Source organism: Salminus brasiliensis, chromosome 14, assembly GCF_030463535.1.
Source record: "Salminus brasiliensis chromosome 14, fSalBra1.hap2, whole genome shotgun sequence".
Classification (NCBI taxonomy): Eukaryota; Metazoa; Chordata; class Actinopteri; order Characiformes; family Bryconidae; genus Salminus; species Salminus brasiliensis.
This window is the reverse complement of record NC_132891.1, coordinates 12,987,970-13,008,943: the sequence shown is the minus strand read 5'-3', so window position 1 is coordinate 13,008,943 and position 20,974 is coordinate 12,987,970. Positions and strand designations below refer to the sequence as shown.

The following is a 20,974-nucleotide window of genomic DNA, read 5'->3' as shown; positions in this document are numbered from 1 at the left end:
TACATAACATACTCAAAAAAGATATGCAGTCTGTACCGATCAAACATATAACTTATCTATATAGCTATAAACAACTATAAAACTGAAATAACTTGATTTAGGATGTCAGCAAGACTGTGTGGATCTATTGCTTTGATGCATTAAAACCTGTTGCACCCGACATACCTGTTCCAGGACCACAAAAAAAGAAAGTTGCTTGCATAAATCTGCCACATACAGCTACATATTAGCCATGACTAATAACACGTGCATAAGTGATTTTTTGAGCTAGACCAAATTGTTAGATTCTAAGCAGTTCTGTGTTTCTTATATTTAAATAACAAACTCAGTAGGGTTACTGATATGATGGCTGATCACAGATTCTGTCTGTGAGAGAGTGTGTGTTTAAATTTAGATTACCATTTGGATCAATAAGCGCTTATTATATTTTTTTTAGATCAGAGCACACACAGCACAACTGCTTGAAGCTTACTACTTTACATGTATTGTATTTTTTAATGTTAAAATGATTAAAACAAACAATGCTGAGAGATTTGGTCATTACCATGAAACAGTTGCTATAACACCAGAAATACCATGTTTTTTTATGCCAGGCCAACTGCAACCTTGTAAATGACTACAACCTTGTCAGTAAACATACAAAGTTTAAAAGGTTTGTCTCAGAATTGAAATAAACCTCACTAACAACACAGTTATGAACTTTATATATATATATATATAAATTATGCACTTTTATCAAATACCAGCTATCAAAAAATTAACCTAAAACTGGAACCAAATAAAAACAACTAGACAAAACTAGCTTAAAACAACTTTCTAAAATCAAGAACCATATAAGAAATCTGAAATATATATATGTATATATGTCATAATATAAAATATATACTTCTGTACCTGCAAATCCAGCTGTGAAGTAATTTTCCAGTTCTCTGCGCCGCTGTGCCAGTGTGCTATTTAGGTTTAGGAGTTCCTGCTCCATTGAGGTCAGCTTCTGTTTCAGGACCCTTTCCACCTCTGCTGTGGCATTAATTTCTCTCTCCATGCCCATCAAACGGCCATCAGTGACAGCAATCTCAACCCTGTGCCAAAGAGGGGTTACAGTTAGGTCTTTCATTTGAATTCTTTAGGGAGTCTGTAATGTTCTGAAAAGCTGACATTTAAAATAACTACAGCTGAATTTATGTCTATGTGTTTACCTCTTGCATTAATATGGCCACAAGACAAGCCAGGTGTAAACACTCCCAGGACTGTTACAGGACTACAGGACTGCAGAGTCTACAGTTAGGCAAGTGGAAATACCTTTCCTTACATTCTTTATACCTTTCTAATAGACCTGTTATGGGAGCTGTGAGAACCATCTATTTTTAATCGCATTGTGAAAATCAGACTGTTCCTCAAAAGTTAGCATTTGGTATGCTAACATTCATGTTTATCTGCTCCAGAGAGTCCTATTGGCAATACTTCCCTACATGGACTAGACTGAGCTGTGTATGTGTGTGCATTTGCACATCAATGAGTGCAACTTAAAGTAGCTGAATTCATTCATTATATGTCCACAAACATTTGGACATATAGTGTATATTAATTGCTAATGTCAGTAATGTTGATTGGGGGTGATGCTGAACTTGCTCTATAAAACACTGCCCTCTAGTGTTGGCTCTGTCTAACTACATTACCTCAGGTCATCAATGGCTTGGCTGATCAGTTGGTACATCCTGTCTCTGTCTCCATCCTTTAGCAGGTCCTGGACCTCAGCCAGCTTCTTCTCCAGTTCACGAATTCGGGCACTGCTAACGCTGGGCACCTGGCCCATCTCCAGGATCTTGGCTATAACTAAGCGAATGCTGTCCAGATCATTGGCGAGCTGGCACACAATGTCATCCCACAGCTGGAAGCAAGGGTGACAGGGCACACACTTGGGAAAGCTTCCGGTAAAACCACGTGCACACTCGCTACAGTGCTGCCCGCTCGCTCCCTCCCTGCATGCACAAGCTCCTGTGGTGCGGTTACATTGAGGGGCCTCTGATCCAAGCGGGTTACACCTACACTCTGAGTGAAGATAAGGGGAAAAAAATGAGAGTTGATTTCAGCAGCAGGAACAGGAAGCTCAAGCAAATTGGGGAGAAAAACTAAGAACATTTATGTAATTTTTGCCAAAACACATCTTGCCATCTAAAAAAGCTGAATTGTTGAATAACAATTTGACACTTCAGACATTGGACTCTAACATCTGCCAGACATTTTTCAAATCTGGTTGAGGTCAAAACTTTTGTAAAGATACTGGTGGTTGGAAATCAAAGACAGATATCCGTCAAAAAACATTGACATCAAGCTCCAACGTTGGACAGATGTTGAATTTTAATTGAAATTTAAAATGAAAATCAGGTTGAGGTCAAAACCCAATGTTTTAAAGCTGTTGCATTTTGCTTGGAAATCAAAGGTACATATCCATCAAAAAACAACACTGGGTTGACATCAAGCTACAACGTTGGACAGATGTTAAATTTTGGTTGGATATCAACTCCACATATTCTTCAAAAAGACAAAATTGAGTTGACCTCAGGCTTCAACATTAGAAAGATGTTGATTTTTGGATACTTAACAGTATTTTTAGTAACATATCAGCATCTAACAACATTAGAATTTCATGTGTGGATATTAACATTATATCATTTGGCAGATTTTGATCACGACATGTCACTAAATATTGGTTTTACACATCAACATGATATTGGCATGTGACATTTAGCAGATTTTGTTTACTTAACACTACATAAAACCAACAAAATATCAAAGTCAACGGTCACTTTTGTACATCAAATAAAATTTGGCAGTAGACGTTGTCCTGACATTGAAATTCGGTCACCAAATAACACATAAATTCAAACTTTAATTCATCCAGATAACTATTGACGATGGTGAAGAGCTGGGTGTTTGGAAGTTAGCTCTTACCTTTACAGTGCTCATTCGGATTGCCCCAGTGGAGTGGCTTACACTCCGTACACTGTTTCCCTCCAAAACCTGGCCTGCATTGACACTGACCACTGATCTACATATATACACACAGGGAGAACAGGAGAAACAGTGAGAGATGGGCAGTACCTCAGTTCTGAAAGCTCTTCCTTAGATCCAGTACAGTTCAGGACCTGAGATTTTCCATCACTAGAACAATGTGTCAGGTTCAGAATATGCTTAGCAGATGTTGGTGCTAGTAAGCCATACCAGGTTACAGTGTGGGCTGAGGGAGTTCTGAGAGTGGCAGCTGCAGGCCTCACAGCCATGGTCCATGCCCAGGTTATAGTGGTTAGGGGCACACTGGTCACAGTTATGGCCATTAACATTGGGCCTGCAGAGACATGCCCCTGTCTGCTTGTCGCAGTCACAGAACCCATCACTGCAGTGAGCCTGTTGTGTCCCCAGCGTCATACACGTACAGCCTGTAGGGTAGATACAGGAGGTCACATTCCTCTAAATGCAGCTATCAACAAGCTTATGTTTAGAATTCTGGTTCGGTATTTCACCACTTTTTTGGGAGAACTGATAGAGTTTAATTTAATTTGTTGATCTTTTCATTCAAACCTGACTTTTAAGCACATACTTGAGGTGAGAAGTTCAAGTATGTCATGCCATGTTTAATGTTAGCCTGTTTTAGAGCAGGAGAGCAGAATGCAATGTTTATATGTGTATAATTTCTCCTACATTACCACCACCATGTTTAACAGTTGGTAGAATTTTAATGGGGTTCAAAGCCTCACTTTTACTACTCCAAACATATTTTTGTCATCTGACCATTAAGCTTTCTTCCAGAAAGTGTTTTTTTGCCTAATTATTGCTTCTTTTTCAGTGATCACAGGACACTTACCACAGGACGTTGTTGGCTGGATATTTCTGATTGGTAGAATATTCTCAGTTCAGGAATGATGCTGAGGTGTTTAAACACTCCAGCAGCACTGAGGTCTGATTCACTTGAACCAGCGCAACACACACTTAACACCCTATGATTGTACTGTGGGGTCCTGACTATTGAAGAATAAGGTGAAAGGAGCCAACAAAGTATGCAGAGAAACAGATGGACTACAGTCTGTAATTACAGAACTACAAAACTACAAAGTGCTCCTATATGGTAAGTAGGTCTGATAAAATATACAGTGAGTGCAGAAACAAAGTGGTGAAAGGTTCTAATGTACATAAGGTAATTCAAGGTTACATATATATATATATATATATATATATATATATATATATATATACTCAAATAACCTCCCCACCCTACATGAATGATGAAGGAATTATAATGTATCACACTAAACACTCTCTCTAAGATGTTCTTAAGATGTTCTTAATGAACACAGAGATATTTTCAGGAAACTCAGTATATTGTATACTGTATATTCTTTTCTCTATTCTCTTGCTTCATATTGTCTGGTTTATTTTAATCCAATTTAATTTAAATTGTGTGTTTATGCAATGTGGTCATCTGTGGAAATGAGGGACTGCATTTGGATCTGTCCCGATACCCTTGTGTTATGATAACTATGTAAAAACAGAGCACAAGAGAGGTTTTGGTTCTACTCACGCCTGCAGTCCTTAGCCAGAGCATTGCCATAGTAACCATGCTTGCACTCGGAGCAGGATGGGCCATCTGTGTTGTACAGACACTTTAGGCACTGGCCTGTGCGCGGGTCACACGACTCTGGGTCCTCGGATATTATGTTTCCATTACAGTCGCACGGCCGGCACTCCCCACCAGCCTGCTCCGGGTTTCCGAAGTAACCAGGAGCACAGCGGTCACAGCGAGGACCTGAGAGAAGCAATGGCAAATCAGTAATCCGTAATCCAGTAATATTTAAAATATAGCTGAAACTGTTCTGCAGCACACTGATGAAGCTGACCTGTGTAGCCTTGCTTGCACTGGCAGATGATCTGGTTGGAGGCTGGCTCCATGTGGCAGGAGTCTCCGTTGGAGTGGCCGCTGCCCGGGTTACCTGGACACGGACAGGGACGACAGTGCTCCCCTGAACCCAGTACCGGGTTACCATAGAAACCATTCATGCACCTGGAGCATAGAGGACATATGCATTGCAGATGCATTATTAGACTGGATGCAACCTCTTAGCAACACCATAGAAAAGCACTTAGCAACATCGTAACAACCACCTAAAATACTACAGCAACCACCTATCAAGTCCATAGCAACCACCTAGCAACCACCTAGAATATCATAGCAACTGCTCTGCATCACTATAGCAACAACTAAGGAACACCATAGCACTCACCAAGGGACCACTTGGTAAGACCGTAGCACCCATCTAGCAACACCATAGAAACCACCTGGGATATCATAGCAACCACTTAGCTGCACCAAAGAAACCATCTGGGATTGAACAGCAATTACCAGCGACCACTTAGCAACACCCTAACAACCGCCTAAAATACTATAGCAACCATCTAGCAACACCATAGATAACACCTTACAACCACCTGGAATACCACAGCAACTGCTTTGCAATACTACAGAAACAAATAAGGAACACCATAGCAGCCACTCTGAAACACACAATTGCAACCACCTAGCAACCATTTGGCAACACCATGGCAACCACTTAGCAACACCACATTAACCACTTAGCAACACCAAAGTAACCACCTAGAAACACCACAGCAACCACTTCGGAACACTATAGCCCCCACCTTTGATTCTGTAGCAGTCCCACAGCAACTGTCTGGTAATGGGAACCACTTAATCTGTGCAACCAATTGTTCAGGAAATGCAACTTTTTTCACTCTGTTCTTAATGCATTTATTTATTTTATTATTTTATTATTAATTTTATTTCTTCCCTCAATTCCTGTACAACTGTAAATACTTTACACAGAACTAAACTAATGTAGAGAAAAAAAGAAAGCCAACAGGAGGTAACTGCAAAAGATGTCTAATACTGTTTGTTATTTTGATGCATATTCTGTGGTTCATTGATTGATGGATCATTTTGTAATGTTTCACTAAATAAAAATGTGAAAAAAAACAAAGTCTAACCTTTCACATCGAGGACCTGCTGTGTGGTCTCTGCACTTATGGCAGGCACCGGTGTGAGGGTCACAGGTCTCTGCATGTCCGTTACAATGACACGGTCTGCAGTTGGGGAAGCCCCAGTGGCCAGGCTGGCAGTCGGAGCATTGCCGTCCGCGGGCTCCGGTTTTACACGGGCACTGTCCTGATGAAGGGTCACACTGCTGTCCTGCTGAGCCATCAAGGTGGCAGTCACATGCTGAGAGAAACGTAGAGAGAGAGCAGACAAGATTTTTTAAAAGTTACAGGACGTTTTGTAAAGTGTTTGCAGGACCGGTGAAAATCAGAAGGACATCCTACCTAGGAAAGAAAAGTTTCATTTTTCCCTGTTAAGTTTAAAAGTTTCGGGCTGCACTATTTCTGCTTTCCTCAGTTAAATACACTGTGCCATAAGTACTAATGAGCTTAGTTAATGTTTGTCAGTTAATTGGCTAACACTATATCCCTTCCATTTGAATACATACTGTTGTGACAGATTTATTCATTTAGATTACATCTTATTTCTGTTAAGTGTTTAAAAATACACTCAATCAATGAAGCTGAGGCTTTATGAAAGAAAAGGCTGAGGCCTTATGAAGGAGAAAGACAAAGGGCGCTTTGCCCTGTTTGGTGCAGACTAATCAAAGTGCTCCTTTAGTTTGGTCTCTCTTGACAGGTGTGAACACTCCACCCACACATTTAGGTGCACACCAAACAAATTTTTTCCTAAAGAAGATGTGATTATTCTGATTGTGAAACATGCAGCACCACATACACTACATGTCCAAATGTTTGTGGACACCCCTTCTAATAAATGCATTCAGCTAGTAGCTTGTACTACCATAAGAATAGGACTCTTCTTCAATAGAACAGAAACAATGAATGAGCAGGTCTCTCTTTTGTCCATATAGTGTGTTCAGGGAAATGTTTTCACAATCACGCCCTGGACTTAGACACGGGAGTTTGAAGCTCTGAGCAAATGACCAAATAGAGATTTTAGAGACGTGTCTTGTGGCAGTAGTCTGGAATGAAAGGCGGATCTTGTGTTAGACTTACTTAACCACTAGAGGTCGTTGTTTCTTGCATATTGATTAATGCTCTTTTAAACCGATAAGGAGCAATGAACTACTTTCTTCCATGAGTAATTATGACAAGCTGTGATTTATCAATGATTATTTGAGATAGATTGTGCAGCCCTGACACTGTATGAAGTGTTTACTGCCAGTTAATAGCTATACTTCTTGCCCAGAGTATCAAAGCCAGTATTAACCTCTTGAGACCCTACATTTCTGATAAACCATGATAAACTTTGACCCTTTGGCCTCATATGAGGAAATATTTTTTTTGCAAAACAACTTCCTGTACACAGTTTAGTTCTTATGCTTGTTTGGTCCTACTAATCTCATATAGGAGAAACTAAATGTAGCACCTCTATAACCCATCTTACCAGTGCAGCCATAGGGTCCAAATCCATATGTTCTCGGTGCACACTGGTCACAGTTACGGCCAATCACATTAGGTTTACAGCGACACTGACCTCCAACCTTGTCACACTCTGCACTCAGTGAACCCTGAGGGTCACAGTGACAAGCTGCAAAAAACAACAACAACAAAACAAACAAAAGAAACAGAAATAATGTAATCATGATTCCAGTAATGGTACAGAAAAACCCTGGGTGATTACAGATGGAGGGGGGGTCAATTAATATCTCAGGTCATTTAAATGCATTTAATTCACAAGCTGTAAAATTTTATTAGCTTGAGATGATATTTTACATAATTATTAGGCAGGTAATAATACACATTTTCATATTCAATATCATTTCTGATCCTGAGGTTAGGATTGGATTTGATCTGGAATATCTAAAGGTGTCCAGAAGCTTTTGATTCTACTAAACTCTGATTAGTTACTACGAGGGGTGTGACAATATGTGTATTCGTACCAATTGTCGTAATATAGAAGTCACGATTCCATGCACACAGTTGTATGGAGAACACGCAGTATGCAGTAAGCTCTTGACAACATGTTCATGCAGTGGGCAAAAATTAATAAGCAAAATGCAGACCTAGATTACACAAGCATGAGTTTCCTTAAATTGTAAGATAGTTAGTTGTTAGCACGCTGGATTTGCATGGTATTGCGGGAGCTGTAGTGGATTTAGGGCTATCACACTGGTTGTACTGTCTCTTCCCCTACCCCTCTATTTTGCTGACAATCTGGCATTTTTCCATTTTATTTTAACTCATAAAATCATAGTAGATCAGACGATGACAGTGTGTCAGCTTTGTTTGACATTTGTAAGGCATGTTTAATTAATCACAGGCTGTACTGACTACAGAACTAGGTGGATCACACTTTTATTTGCTCAAAACTGTGACTTTTGTGAGCAGTTACAACCCTTATTACTACTCAGTCTGGTGTCATTCAGATAAATTGCTAATTTTATAGCTTATTTTTCTACAAAATAGCAAGTTTACAAAGCAAATCTTTCGATCGCAAACTTAAGAATTTCTGATGCTTTATCAAAATCATTTATTGTTTTTAACACCTTAACCACTCTAACATGAGACTGTAGGCTCCTGAAGCATGGTGTTAGATGACTCACACAGTGCTCCATCATGCATCAAAGAGGAGATGCTGCAGATGAGTTTGATACACATCTCAGCCAGTGGTGGCATGGGAGCAGTCATGAATGACTCCACACACATGTAGCGCACCATCTCGTCCCGCCGCTGCTGGGCCAGTGGGTCGTTACCCTGGAAACCTGGCAGCTCTTCATACTTGGGAATTAAAACAAGCTAGAGAGAGAGTGACAGCGAGAGAGAAGGGAAAGGTCAGAACTTAATAAAGGTCAGTTATTCAGTATGATACAGACTGCAATTTAAATGAATGAAGGTGAAATCATTTAATAATTATAATTAGATCTAAAACACTAATTTAATAAAGAAGGAGTTAATCCACACATTTTCTTGTACAGATATTTCCCTGTGTGCCAGATAAAGGCACAAAAATGTCCTTCACATTTCACTGTTCTTACTACTCTGGATCTTCTCTGCAAAAATGCAGGTTGTGCTGTAGTGTTCTCACAATGTTGGAATATTCAATTTTAATACAATGCTTTAGAAGGTAATGATACTGGGAAGTGAGGTCTTTAGTAATTGCGAGTCTAAATAAAATGCAGATATTACTTCTATTTATTACCCAACAGAGTAAGTAGAGTTTTGCCTTAAATGTTCCCTAATCTCTTGAGTCCTTTGGCCTCATATGAGGACATTCTTATTTGCAAAAACAACTTCCTGTAGTTTTGTTTAATTTTTATGCTTGTTAGATCCTATTAACCAAATAGGAGAAATTAAAAATGCACACCAAGCAAAAGTCTGGGTGAGAGAGAATCTCATGAGATTAAAGTTAAGTATGTTGCAGACAAAATGGCTTAAATATTATCTCAAAAGCTTTCTAAAGGGAAATTGATACACACTCTTAAGAGTTTTTATTAAGTTTTGAATTTTTCTTTTGAATCCACCCTAGTATCAGCTGGCCTCCAGCCCTTTCAGCACATTTAAAAAATGCATGCTAACGGGTCGATAACAAACAGGTGGCTGCGGGGCTTAATGGGGATGAAGTAGCCAATCAGTAGACTCATGGTTTTCTGCTTCAAATGATGCTGTGATGACCAGTGAAAATGTCAACATTCAAAAGGTCTCCAACCAGCGGCCACTGCTATGAAATAGAGAAAATCCCTCTATTTCATCATCAATTAAGGATAATGAACACTGAATACTGGATGTAGAGCTGTAGTCCTCACCGAGTCAACGAGGATATGGGCGGTGAGGTGTCTGTAAGAGACAGCGTGACGCTGGAAGCGGATGGAAACCACGTAGCGGTTTCTGGGCTCGAAGCAAAAGGGCTGGGGCATCTGGATGTACCTGTGAAGAATTCCATGCTATTAGGAGCGGTTGTGGGGGAAATGAATACAACAGCAGATCATAGTATTTGGGGGGAAAAAACAAAGTACTGATGGATCAAGGGCCAGTTACAGGTATTAATAGTTTGTGCATTGTATTGTTTAATGCATTGTATATAAAGACATTATCTGTCTAATATTATCAATAAATCTAGTTTTCTATCCATAAAATTCCTGTTATAAGTTTTTTTAGTGACACCAAGGCTTCTATTAGTGGTGTCAGATGGTAGCATTGCTTTGTGTTTACTTCACAAATCTTCTTTGTTTTAATTAGAACTGTAGTATGGTTAATTGTGGCAATATTGTATAGTGTTTGATTCCCAAAACGAGCAGTTAGTGAGTGCTGTCTACAGACACACACAAAGAGGTCAAAAAAGAGACCAGGTGGTACCACAAGTCATGCAGAAAACAGACAATGAAGACTTTCACAGTTAGAGCAACATTATGTGGTATTTTACTTCAAAATGTTGATGCTTCACTGGCTTGTAATATTGAGATTGCCTCTCATTCCTACTCAGGGCTCAGCTCTTTCTCTAGAGAAGTGGGCAAGACAACCCTCACAAAGACTGCATAGCGCTTAGTCAGATTTGTTTAAAATCCTGTAACATCACTCTTTTATATCCTCTTTTCACTTTCAGTGAGTGTGTGAAGTGTGTCCTATAGGGATGTCTCAAAGTGTGAATTACACCTTCTGACTGTAGGGGGAGCACATAAGCAAGAAATAAAAGCATTAAACTAAATAGCTAAATATTAGCAGGTTCTGTGGGCAGCTGCTTGAACTACACTAGACTGAATGGCTGCTGAATGTATTTGAGAAGTGTAAAAAAAAACTGACCCAAACTAAAACTAACATTATCAGTCTTTTTTTTATTCATCTGGAACAATATTTAAGGCTTATATAAGGCTTACAGTGTAAACAACACCTCCATTAACACTGGAGAGCAAAATACTAATGCTTGTGATGTTACTTATATTCAGACTAGGCTCCATCTGAGCATCACGGCCTAGAGTCTGTCAGTCAGTCTCATTCACACACACATTCACACACACTGTTTTCTTGGCTCTGTGTCCCATTTTCAGCTCAGGCTGCTAATGATGTTTGCTTTAGCCCAAAACAGCAGGACTCAACAGCACCAGGAAATATGGTGTAGTGAAGCAGTCACACACACACATCCGGAGCTAAGAAAAACACAGTCCATTCTTCGAATCAGCTATCACACACACACATGCCTGTGCTGAAATTCATTTTCACCATGCTACTCCAGATTGGCTGGATTTAATCCTATAACCAGGTTTGTAGCCTAGTAGTAAATAAAATACTGTGAGGGTTGCTGGTTTAAATACCAGGACTGAGTGGTATTTAAAAAGGTATTTAACCATCTATTGCCTCAGGTGGCACAAGTGACACTGTCCAGATGGTGACTGTGCCCTGCTCCCAGACTCGGTGACAGCAAAGAGGGAGAGGGCTGTTCCATAATAAAATCAAGTTCAAACTTGGAAATCAAAACACATGGAGAACACAAATAATATATACACCATATGGACGAAAGTACTTGGACACCTACACATTACACCTTCAGGAGCTTTATGACATCCCATTCTATTTCCAAGGGTATTAATATGGAGAGTAACAGCTGGTCTGTACCTCTGCATTCAGCAGAGCGTTGGAGTCTTTTATGCATATGCGTCTCTGCACTTAGCACCGCTGCGATCACTTTATGTGGCCTTGCAATGGTTGCATCTTGTTACAGTACCAGTGAGCTCTTTTGGAATGACCCATTCTTTCACATTCTTTCATACAATGTTTGTAGGCAGACTGCATGGCTAGATTCTTGATTTAACACAATTGTGGCAATGGGACTAAAAGAAACACCTTAATGCGGTGATTACTAATGATTTAATTAGTTATTCAGTTATTTAAAATGTTATTATATTATTTTTATTATTTTTATTAATAATATTTATTTTTATTTTGTGGTATGGTATATAAACAAATGTATAATAGCGCAAGTGAATATTACACTCAGATACAGCTGTTCCTGGTTTGCAAAAGTATGAATGGAGTTTGAAAGACAGCACATTGCATAGGTGACTGATGTTTCAAGCTTCTGTACTGAAATGTACTACAAACTGACAAACCTAAACAGGTATCTGACAGCAGTTTACATACCACACCTAAACTCACCAAGTCCATTACACCCACCTCGCTCTCTATGCCCTCAGCTGGAGTTCTGTTTTTAATTCACTCTGTGTTTGTGAAAGAGGATTTACAGCCTCTCATTGAGTTTAATTTGCCCTGAAGGCAGGCATTGCCAGTCTCCTGAACCTGAGCCAGAGATCCGATTAGTCATGTTACAACAACACACATATACACACTCCGATACGCTGGAAAGTTTCCAAAAGCATCAGAGTGGAACCAAAGCTTGACCTGGTTGAGCGTGTACTGTTCACTGTGAAGACCTATTTCACATAATCAAACTATTGCACGCTTGCCCAGCATATAAATAATGAATCATTATCAGAATATTATTAAGCTACACACATATTAATGTGTACCATACAACCCAATCACATGAGTGCACTTAGAAAAACACATGCACACCAGGCACCGGGCACACAGGAGTAATGTTACCTCTTGTGATGGGGCAGGGTGACAGTATACAGTTGCTCAGTGGGCAGCAGGTTTCCACAGCGAGGACTGGTGGGCAGCAAGACAGATGTAATACTCACAATGGCTTCCCAATCTTCGGTAGACTGTGTAACAGAACAAGTGTCAGTAACATAATTGGTAATAAGACAGAGAACAGCAAACACACTGTCAACAGTACATCTCAGTATATTTCCATTTTTGTAGTTTTTTGCTTTTAACATAATTCTACAAAAAAACTACACATCACAAATCTATTTATCACACCAAGAAAGACGTTAAAGAGAAACTGAGTGTTGTAAAATCCACCCAAAATCTGTATGGGATTTCCGAATGCTTTGTATTGCATGGTCAAGCAAGCATCACACTGAACATTCTCGCCACCAGTTAGCATGATCCTAACACTAAGGTGCTTCTGGGAAACTGAGTGACAATACACATTAAATAGATGAACATTTGAAAGGCAGTGCTTATACCGAAAGAGAATACAAGTTCAGGGCTGACCTCTGGCTCGTAGCGTATCATGATGTCATACTCCATGGCGTAAGCGATGTTGCTGATGGAGAAGATGAGCCCAGCGCCGTCCTTAACCCGAGCGAAGCCCGGTCCAGTCCAGGTGACCATCTGACCCGGCTGCCTCTCTCTACTTACAATTGTCACGTCAGGCTGTAAAAACAGCAACACAAAAACACAGAGCACTTGTATCTGCGGACTGCTAAGGTTGGAGGACATAGCTTGGCAAACTCAGATTTACACACCTAGACTAACATAGTGAGCTACTTAATGATTAGTATCCACAGCTATAGCCTACTTTAGACTGTATTCACTTCCAACATGACACAATCACAAACTATTTACCACAAAATTACCAGAAATTCTACACAAAAGTGGAAGGAAATGAACGTGGGCGTGGCAAAATCATCATGATGCTAAATGATGCAGTACAACCTACCATTAATTGTTAGCTACTTGCAGCTGCAGAGCAAAACAAGAAAGCAGATTTTACACCACGAAGGTATGACTGATTTACTGCATTTGGTGTTAATTAGATTTTTAGCTAAACTATTCTTTTGGAGATCTTCTGGAAAATGAGAAAGGAGAGGAAGCTGAGGCCTACAGTCTGCTGCAGCTGGCGGATGCGTCTCAGTGCTGCCCTTTGCTGCTGGGCAATGCGCCGGTGGCGCTTGTGTCTCCTCAGCTGGTTGTTGAGATGCTCTGCACAGTTATTCCCTGCCTGCGGCCGGGGGTTCCCCTAAACAACATAAAGAGAAACAGAGAGAGACTGAGAATCCTGACATGTTCCTGAACTGTTCTGTATTCATTGACAGAACACTGCTCAAATATGGATTGAGCACACTGATGCTTCATGTCCACATACACATGAACTCAACTCAACAATCAGGGCCAAGCTTAGCCTATCAATTTAAATGATAGAGAAGAAATTCTGTGCAATACTCTACCATTTAATTAATTATTCGTAATGCAGGCATAATTGGCGGTAACTGACCAAACCTGGCCAATCGTATGACAGAGATGTTGTGACAGAGACAACATCTATGCAGCTTACAGCAAAGCTTGCCTTTAGTTGGCATTTTAAGCAATCAAGCATAGGAAGAAATTAAAGCCAACATATAAAGGTCATTTACACTGAGAAATGAGAAGCTGCTGCAAAGGTTCGCCCTGATCCAGGAAAATTTATGTTGGCATATCAGTGAGGGGCAATGACAAAAAAACAGAAAGGAAAATTTTCATGGGGAGTCCTAACTTTTTACATGACTGTATTTATTATGACAAGTTAGAATGTACAAAAAACCCATTGATAAAAATGAAAAATACTAATAAAAACTATGAGTACAATTAACCACTAGTTGCATGGTTGAGCAAAGTCCACACAAACACACATGCACGAAGAAGAATTGATAAAACAGCACTGGGAGATCTTGTTGAAGAAATCTTGTTGCTGTTTATGAATTTTTCCAAGATTAAAAAATTGCTTATTACCTAAATTACTGTCGATAGAACGATAGAAAATCATAATTTCAGTGTGGTTCAAGTTAAAATAAGGTTTACGATTAGGTTAATGTGCAGCTTGATGTGTTGTTTGTTGGTTGTGAGGTGAGGTTTGTTACAGTAAAGTTGGATTTGAAGAGTCAACTCTCTATTGTAAGTTGATTCCCAAGCGATTAGACTCTGACAGGAGTCCATTGTAGTCTTTTCTTTGTCACTAGGAGTTGCGTTTCCTCTGAACATAAAAAAGGGGTCATTTTACAAGGCAAAACAACCAAGCAATGTGGACGTTTTCACTGTGAGATCAGGCTGCACTGTGTTCTTTTTGTTTTTGTAATAAAACATGAAGTTGTGGTCAAATTTACCACAATAATTATAAATATCACACTGTCGAGACCTTTAAGATAACAGAGGCTCACAAAACCATAAAGAATGAGTATGGAATGGAAGTATGGAAGTGAAAGAGTTAAAGCAGTAAAGATATAGAAAGCAAAAGAGAGAGGGAGAGCTGGGAACGTGTGTGTTAGAGGTGCTTGTGTTGTGACAGTGAGCGTGTAAAGGAATGTGTTCAGAAAGTCTGTTTGTGTAAGAGAGAAAAGAAGGACAGACAGAAAGAGTGACTGTATACGAGAGAATGGTGGAGGATCTATGTGTTTGTATGTGAGGTGGGCATAACTAACACTATTTGACATGCTGGCATGTCCTCTGTTTTCAGATGTTATTACGGGTCACTTCAACCATGGCCTGGTCACATCCCTAAGTGTGTGTGTGTGTGTGCATGTGTTGTCTAGAGTATCTGCTAGTAAAACTAGTACTCTCTGGCTTCTAAAGTACAGTATGAATGTCAGTTCGTACTCTTGGAACTATTTGATTCAATTGTGATTCCTTGAGAAGCGATTTAACAATTCATGAAATCTAAAATTCACTAATATAAGAAGATGGTCTCTGATTACATTTTGTTAAGACTGGTGTCTTGGTCCATCTGTGTATTCCTGCCGCTCTGGGATATGTCTGACCAGAGACAGATGACACTGGGGAACGCCCATCCTCGATGTGGAACAGCCAGAACTACTCATGAGGTTTCATTCAGATTTCATCAGGGATGTAAAACATGCTTTTGGTAATGTGACCCTTGTCTCTCCTCAGTAATAGAGATTCTAATAGGAGCCTGATACAGGGCACACAGTAACAAGCTTGGCCCAAATCATGTAGACTACGAAAATACCTGAATAAAAATATCAGCACCCGTATCAGTCGCCCCAGGTGTCAGTTTCCTGCATTGAGCTTGACACTACGGCACGACTATTCATATTATTCACACCTATCCAAACCCTAGAGTGCCTCACAGTTTACATTCCATTATTTGGCGCGCTGTTTGTGGCTATGTGTGTCTGGGCATGCCCTTGGGATACATAGGTGATATGGTGATGTGAATATAAGATAGGCTGAAGTTCCCACCATTGTTGTTTTGACTTTGTTATCAAGCACCAGCATGTTCCAGTATGAGGGACCTTTTCCTTCAGGTAAAGATAACATTTTGCCTCAGTGTTATTGAATTCTGTCCTGACAAGATGAACTAGAAGACTATTTGGTTTTAAATTACCTGTAAGAAATTTCCAACACAAAGTGAAACTTACACAACCTTCCCCTTTCCTTAAATGTAGTCGATCAGACATGTTTGGTAGAGAAGGGACATTATTATCAATGGACCTCTGCTTTGAGTCGATATCAGCAGGAAATGCCAGATTGGATATCAGAGCTCTTAAATGAATGAATCAGAACTATTTCTGTAACAAATCCATTCTGGGAAATTGGTGGTGCTTGTCATAAATAAAGGGACCCAATTAAAAATAGCTTGTAAAATAAATATTTGGATATCCTGAAATTTCAATATCAGACAACAATAGGGCATGGTAGGATTTCCGATGTTTTTTTTTGCTAGTAGTTTGCTTCTTTACCATTGCAACAGTTACTATACTAATGTAGCTAACAATTGACAAAATTCAGACTTTAGGATGGCTTCTACTACTGTTTTTGGTTAGCCTGTATGACATTTCCATGTGTTTTTATAGATAACATTATTGGGGATCCACTGATATGGGAATTCTGGGCAAATTCAATTATTTGACCTGTCCTCTAAATTTTTATGCTGATACATTTGTACACATAGACACTGTGACTACATCTATGTTGATTTATAGCATTACACTTCAGTGAAGTTGTCCTATCGTCACCTTAATGTTCTGCTACTTCAGAGTCCAATAAATACATTATCACACCTTTTACTTCAAAGATACTTGTGCCAAACTGTGCTGTAGAGACTCTGCAGGGCAGTAGATCACCAGGCCCAAGATAATCAGCCCTCATTTACCCAAAACTATGTAGTGAGGTAAAGTTTATGATTGTATTATGGGTTAGCTACACTTGCATTGTAGCTTCAGTGATAAGGTAATGAAGAGAGTTAAGGATGAAATTATATTAATTATACAGGATTAGACATGATAAAGAACAGTGCTTTACACTGGCTGTTCACTGAAACAGCTCTACATACATATATAAGTGAGATGCAGTGAGTTCTAGTCAGTCTAGTCAGTTACCTAGTTGTATACCTACCTAGCAACTAGTTATTAACTACTCATTAAACATGAGACTACATCAGAACAATGCAAGCATACACACTAGCCTGCCAAGAACTGTCTCTGTTTTCCTGGTGACCAGCCCATCCTTGTTTTTAACTATGAGGTGTGGTCACTTTGCAGTACTCACAGGTAATGCAGGGTCATCAGGGGAGTGGGCCACTGCTCCTTCAGCTTCGTATTTGTAGTAGTCCAGTGCAGCACAGAAATATCCAGACTGCACCTCTGAGCACTGGCGGCCAATCAGGTAAGGCCGACAGTCACACTGACCGTTGTCCACTATGCACCTGTGACAGGCAGAAATCAGGAAAAGATGAATGAGGAACATTATGTTAGAATTATTATTAGAATCTATACAGTACTGTAAAACATAATTTCACGATACTTTGATACATCAATATTTTCTTACAAACCAACTAATTAATGACATTTATTAATAATGACAGCACTAATCTTCTGGACAACCTCTATCAAATTTGCTTTATTACTCAACAACACAGATGCACATATTACAGAAACTTACTTGTTGCTGTAGGCACCACCAAAGTCACAGTCACAGGATCTGCAGCCTGCCAGGTCATTACTGAGTCCCCAGTACTCTGGCTACACACACAGAGACACATATAGAATTGTATTCACTGGATTTAAACAATTACAAAAGTTACCTGCTCGTTGACGACAATCATAAGCACATAAAGCATATTATGTAATAAAACAAATCGTCCATGTATCCATACAGCAGGGCAATCTGGATCTTGTGTCCACACTGACACCTACAAATGGCCAAATTCTATTTTTATGGTCAGATTATAGTATCATGTGCTAGCATTTCCACCTCTCAAAAAGCTTCCTAGTTCTCTAATTAGGAGACTGTCCAAGGTGTCACACAATATGTTGTCTGTCTTATTTTTAAGTAAGGACAATTTTACTATTAAACAATATCAAAATATCAGCCATTTATGTTATATTTTAGTATAAAGCTCCAAATTGCCTTTATGATTAATGTCTTTATGCTACATTGGTTACAGTCTCTGTGCTGCTTATCATACTGTTCAAATTTTAAACTGAATGGCCTCCAATCTCTTCATGCTTCAGCACTGTAATGCAGCATTAGGTACTTGTGCAGTGAAGGTCGATTCTTACTATGCACTGGTTGCAGTATCGGCCGGTCACGTATCTCTTGCAGGAGCAGTCTCCACTGATTGGGTCACATGGAGCTCCCAGCATGGTGATGCCACGTGGGTCACAGTTACAGGCTGTTTATATCACACACATCGACACACAAATACCAGCACATAATCATCCACACAAACAAATTATATTCTTGAAATGTTACCCACATTAACTAATCAATCAATAGAAAACTCATAATCACAGCCCTCACACACAGTCACTTACGTTGGCACCCCAGAGGATCGTTCTGGGTAAGGCCATAGTGTCCCTCTTTACAGTAGTCACAGCGCTGACCTCTGACATTGGGCTTGCAGCGACACTGACCACCAATCATGCTCAGATCTAGATCAGTGTGGCTGTCGCACACACCTCCCTCCAGAGAGCCCACTGGGTCACAGTCACACGCTACACACAAGAGAAAAATGAGAGAGAGACAGAGAAACAAATTCATAAGCTTTTTTTGGTCCACTTTTCCTTATCGAGACTGCAGAACGATGAGCAAGCACAGTACATATGAAATGCATGACATTTTTGTAAATCCATGTAACATCAGCTGCTGTTTAACTTACGAACGCAGGCCCCCGGGTCTCTGATGTCTTTGGCTGGGTCCTGATAGTAGAAGGGTTTGCAGGTCTCACAGTTACGGCCCATGGTGTTGTGGAAACAGTCGTCACAAACGCCTCCGCTAACGTTCCCCGTGGCCAGATACACCGCCATGTCAAAGTGACACTTGCTGGAGTGACCGTTACAGTTGCACTCTGATCAAAGACAAGAGATTTCACACTCACGTAATTAGGAAGGTTTGAACCATGTACGCATCATGATAGTGTGTGTGTGCATTTGTGTGTCTTGCCTCTGCAGGTGTGAGGGTTATCAGATTCAGCTGGTCTCCAGGGCAGGTCATGGTGGAAATCTCTGCAGCGCTCACAGTTCAGCCCCACTGTGTTATGCTTACACACGCAGCGCCCATGAATCTGACCAATCACAACATACAGAGCTTTATACATTCTGTTCTACAAACATTTTCCTCCCTCCAATCCCACAAAGAATTCAATCTAGAGTAATTTTACTGACTTACATCAACACAAAATCCTGAATTTGTTCAAGCTGGCTTGTGTGAAATCTTACAAAACTGCTACATATTTTATCTCTACTTGTTTGTCAGAAGTTTGTTGTTCCATGGTTTTTAATTTCTATTCCATTACAGTGATAGATTTTAATAGAAAAATGCATGATCTGAAAGCTCCTTATAGGATACAACTTTAAACAGTGTAGGTTTCTTTAATATGTTATTTGACCAGTTATTGCAAACTGAAAACACTCTTACCTCAAAGCTAGGTGCCCCCAGATGTTTGCTGGACAGTACATGTTTTAGATAATTTGTAAATCATGTCACTCTTGCAATAATGCAAAACTCACCATGCCATTTTCCCTGGTGTTCACCCCTGGCACTGGGGCGCACTCAGAGGCATGACCGTAGCAGAAGCAGCTACCACGGACCACCAGCTCGTAGAGGGCATAGTAATACTTCTGCAGCACATCAGGCCGTCTGTCCAGAAGGTTATCTCCCAGGGTGTGTAGTTTAGTAAAGTTTATCCGTAGGTTAGTGATGCGCAGCAGGTCTACACACGAACACAGAAAGGACTGTTACTGTAGTCAGGGATTATCCATTCTTACAAAAAGGTTTTAATGTGTTATAACACAACATAACAACTGACCTTGAATATTACTACTGTAGGGGTCACTGACACGGATTGCAGGATCAAGCACTTTGTAAATGACCTGAGGAAGACCAAATGCAGACAACGTATTCAAACAGTATCTGGTATGTAAGAGAAAACCTAAAGTTAAAAGAAAAACATAAGCACGCACACACAATCTTCAATATTTCAACTCCCTGCTGGAGTTATCTACCTCTAAAGCTATAATACACTGACCCTTTAGAATATTATGACTATCCCTCATTTGGAATGAACTCGGCCTGGGATAAGCACATTAGTCAGTTGTAGCAGAGTGCAAAGTGATCATCATGGGCAAAGGATGCAATTAAAAAAAAAGGTGACCAAAAGGGTATGATAATAGTGTATGTTTCTCAAAAAGTGTGAATTTTGTGAAATGTTCAAAAGCTGCCATAAGGAAGACAAATCGACAATGAACTTTTCGCCCATTGAGTGCCTTCCATATCAGTGGCATATCAGTGGTGTAGTCCAGTTAGTACAGAGCAATTGACGCACCACTGTGAACACCTTCCATCACCCAATGCAGCCTTCTAGTTAAAATACAAGGCTAGAATTGAACTGCAATCTCAGTAAGAAATGAGTGTAATTGTACTGTTCACATCGAATTTTGCTCGAATGTCTATTACATTTCAGAACATTTGACATACTATTATTATTACTATTATTAGTATTCTTTGTAGTAATTATAGTAGCATCATTATATTATTAGCATAACACACATTTGTCAATACAATATCCAATACACACAGCAAGTATGCA

General features: G+C 39.8%; 1 protein-coding gene across 2 annotated transcripts in view; it reads right to left on the bottom strand.

Moving 5' to 3' along the window:
* The window catches only part of lamb2l (laminin, beta 2-like), a 54,767-nt gene that overhangs the window by 7,406 nt on the left and 26,387 nt on the right, over positions 1-20,974 (bottom strand). For both annotated transcript variants that reach the window (XM_072656490.1, XM_072656492.1), the window contains exons 7-27: positions 20,195-20,258; positions 19,896-20,098; positions 19,330-19,450; positions 19,046-19,234; positions 18,702-18,881; positions 18,447-18,559; positions 17,827-17,906; positions 17,434-17,590; positions 13,778-13,912; positions 13,165-13,326; positions 12,646-12,767; positions 9,855-9,975; positions 8,655-8,847; positions 7,496-7,639; positions 6,037-6,268; positions 4,893-5,056; positions 4,577-4,801; positions 3,223-3,437; positions 2,953-3,049; positions 1,677-2,049; positions 895-1,079 (exon numbers count right to left, since the gene is read on the bottom strand). In XM_072656490.1, the coding sequence (XP_072512591.1) occupies positions 895-1,079; positions 1,677-2,049; positions 2,953-3,049; positions 3,223-3,437; positions 4,577-4,801; positions 4,893-5,056; positions 6,037-6,268; positions 7,496-7,639; positions 8,655-8,847; positions 9,855-9,975; positions 12,646-12,767; positions 13,165-13,326; positions 13,778-13,912; positions 17,434-17,590; positions 17,827-17,906; positions 18,447-18,559; positions 18,702-18,881; positions 19,046-19,234; positions 19,330-19,450; positions 19,896-20,098; positions 20,195-20,258 (3,475 nt within the window). The remainder of the gene's footprint in view (positions 1-894; positions 1,080-1,676; positions 2,050-2,952; positions 3,050-3,222; positions 3,438-4,576; positions 4,802-4,892; positions 5,057-6,036; positions 6,269-7,495; positions 7,640-8,654; positions 8,848-9,854; positions 9,976-12,645; positions 12,768-13,164; positions 13,327-13,777; positions 13,913-17,433; positions 17,591-17,826; positions 17,907-18,446; positions 18,560-18,701; positions 18,882-19,045; positions 19,235-19,329; positions 19,451-19,895; positions 20,099-20,194; positions 20,259-20,974) is intronic.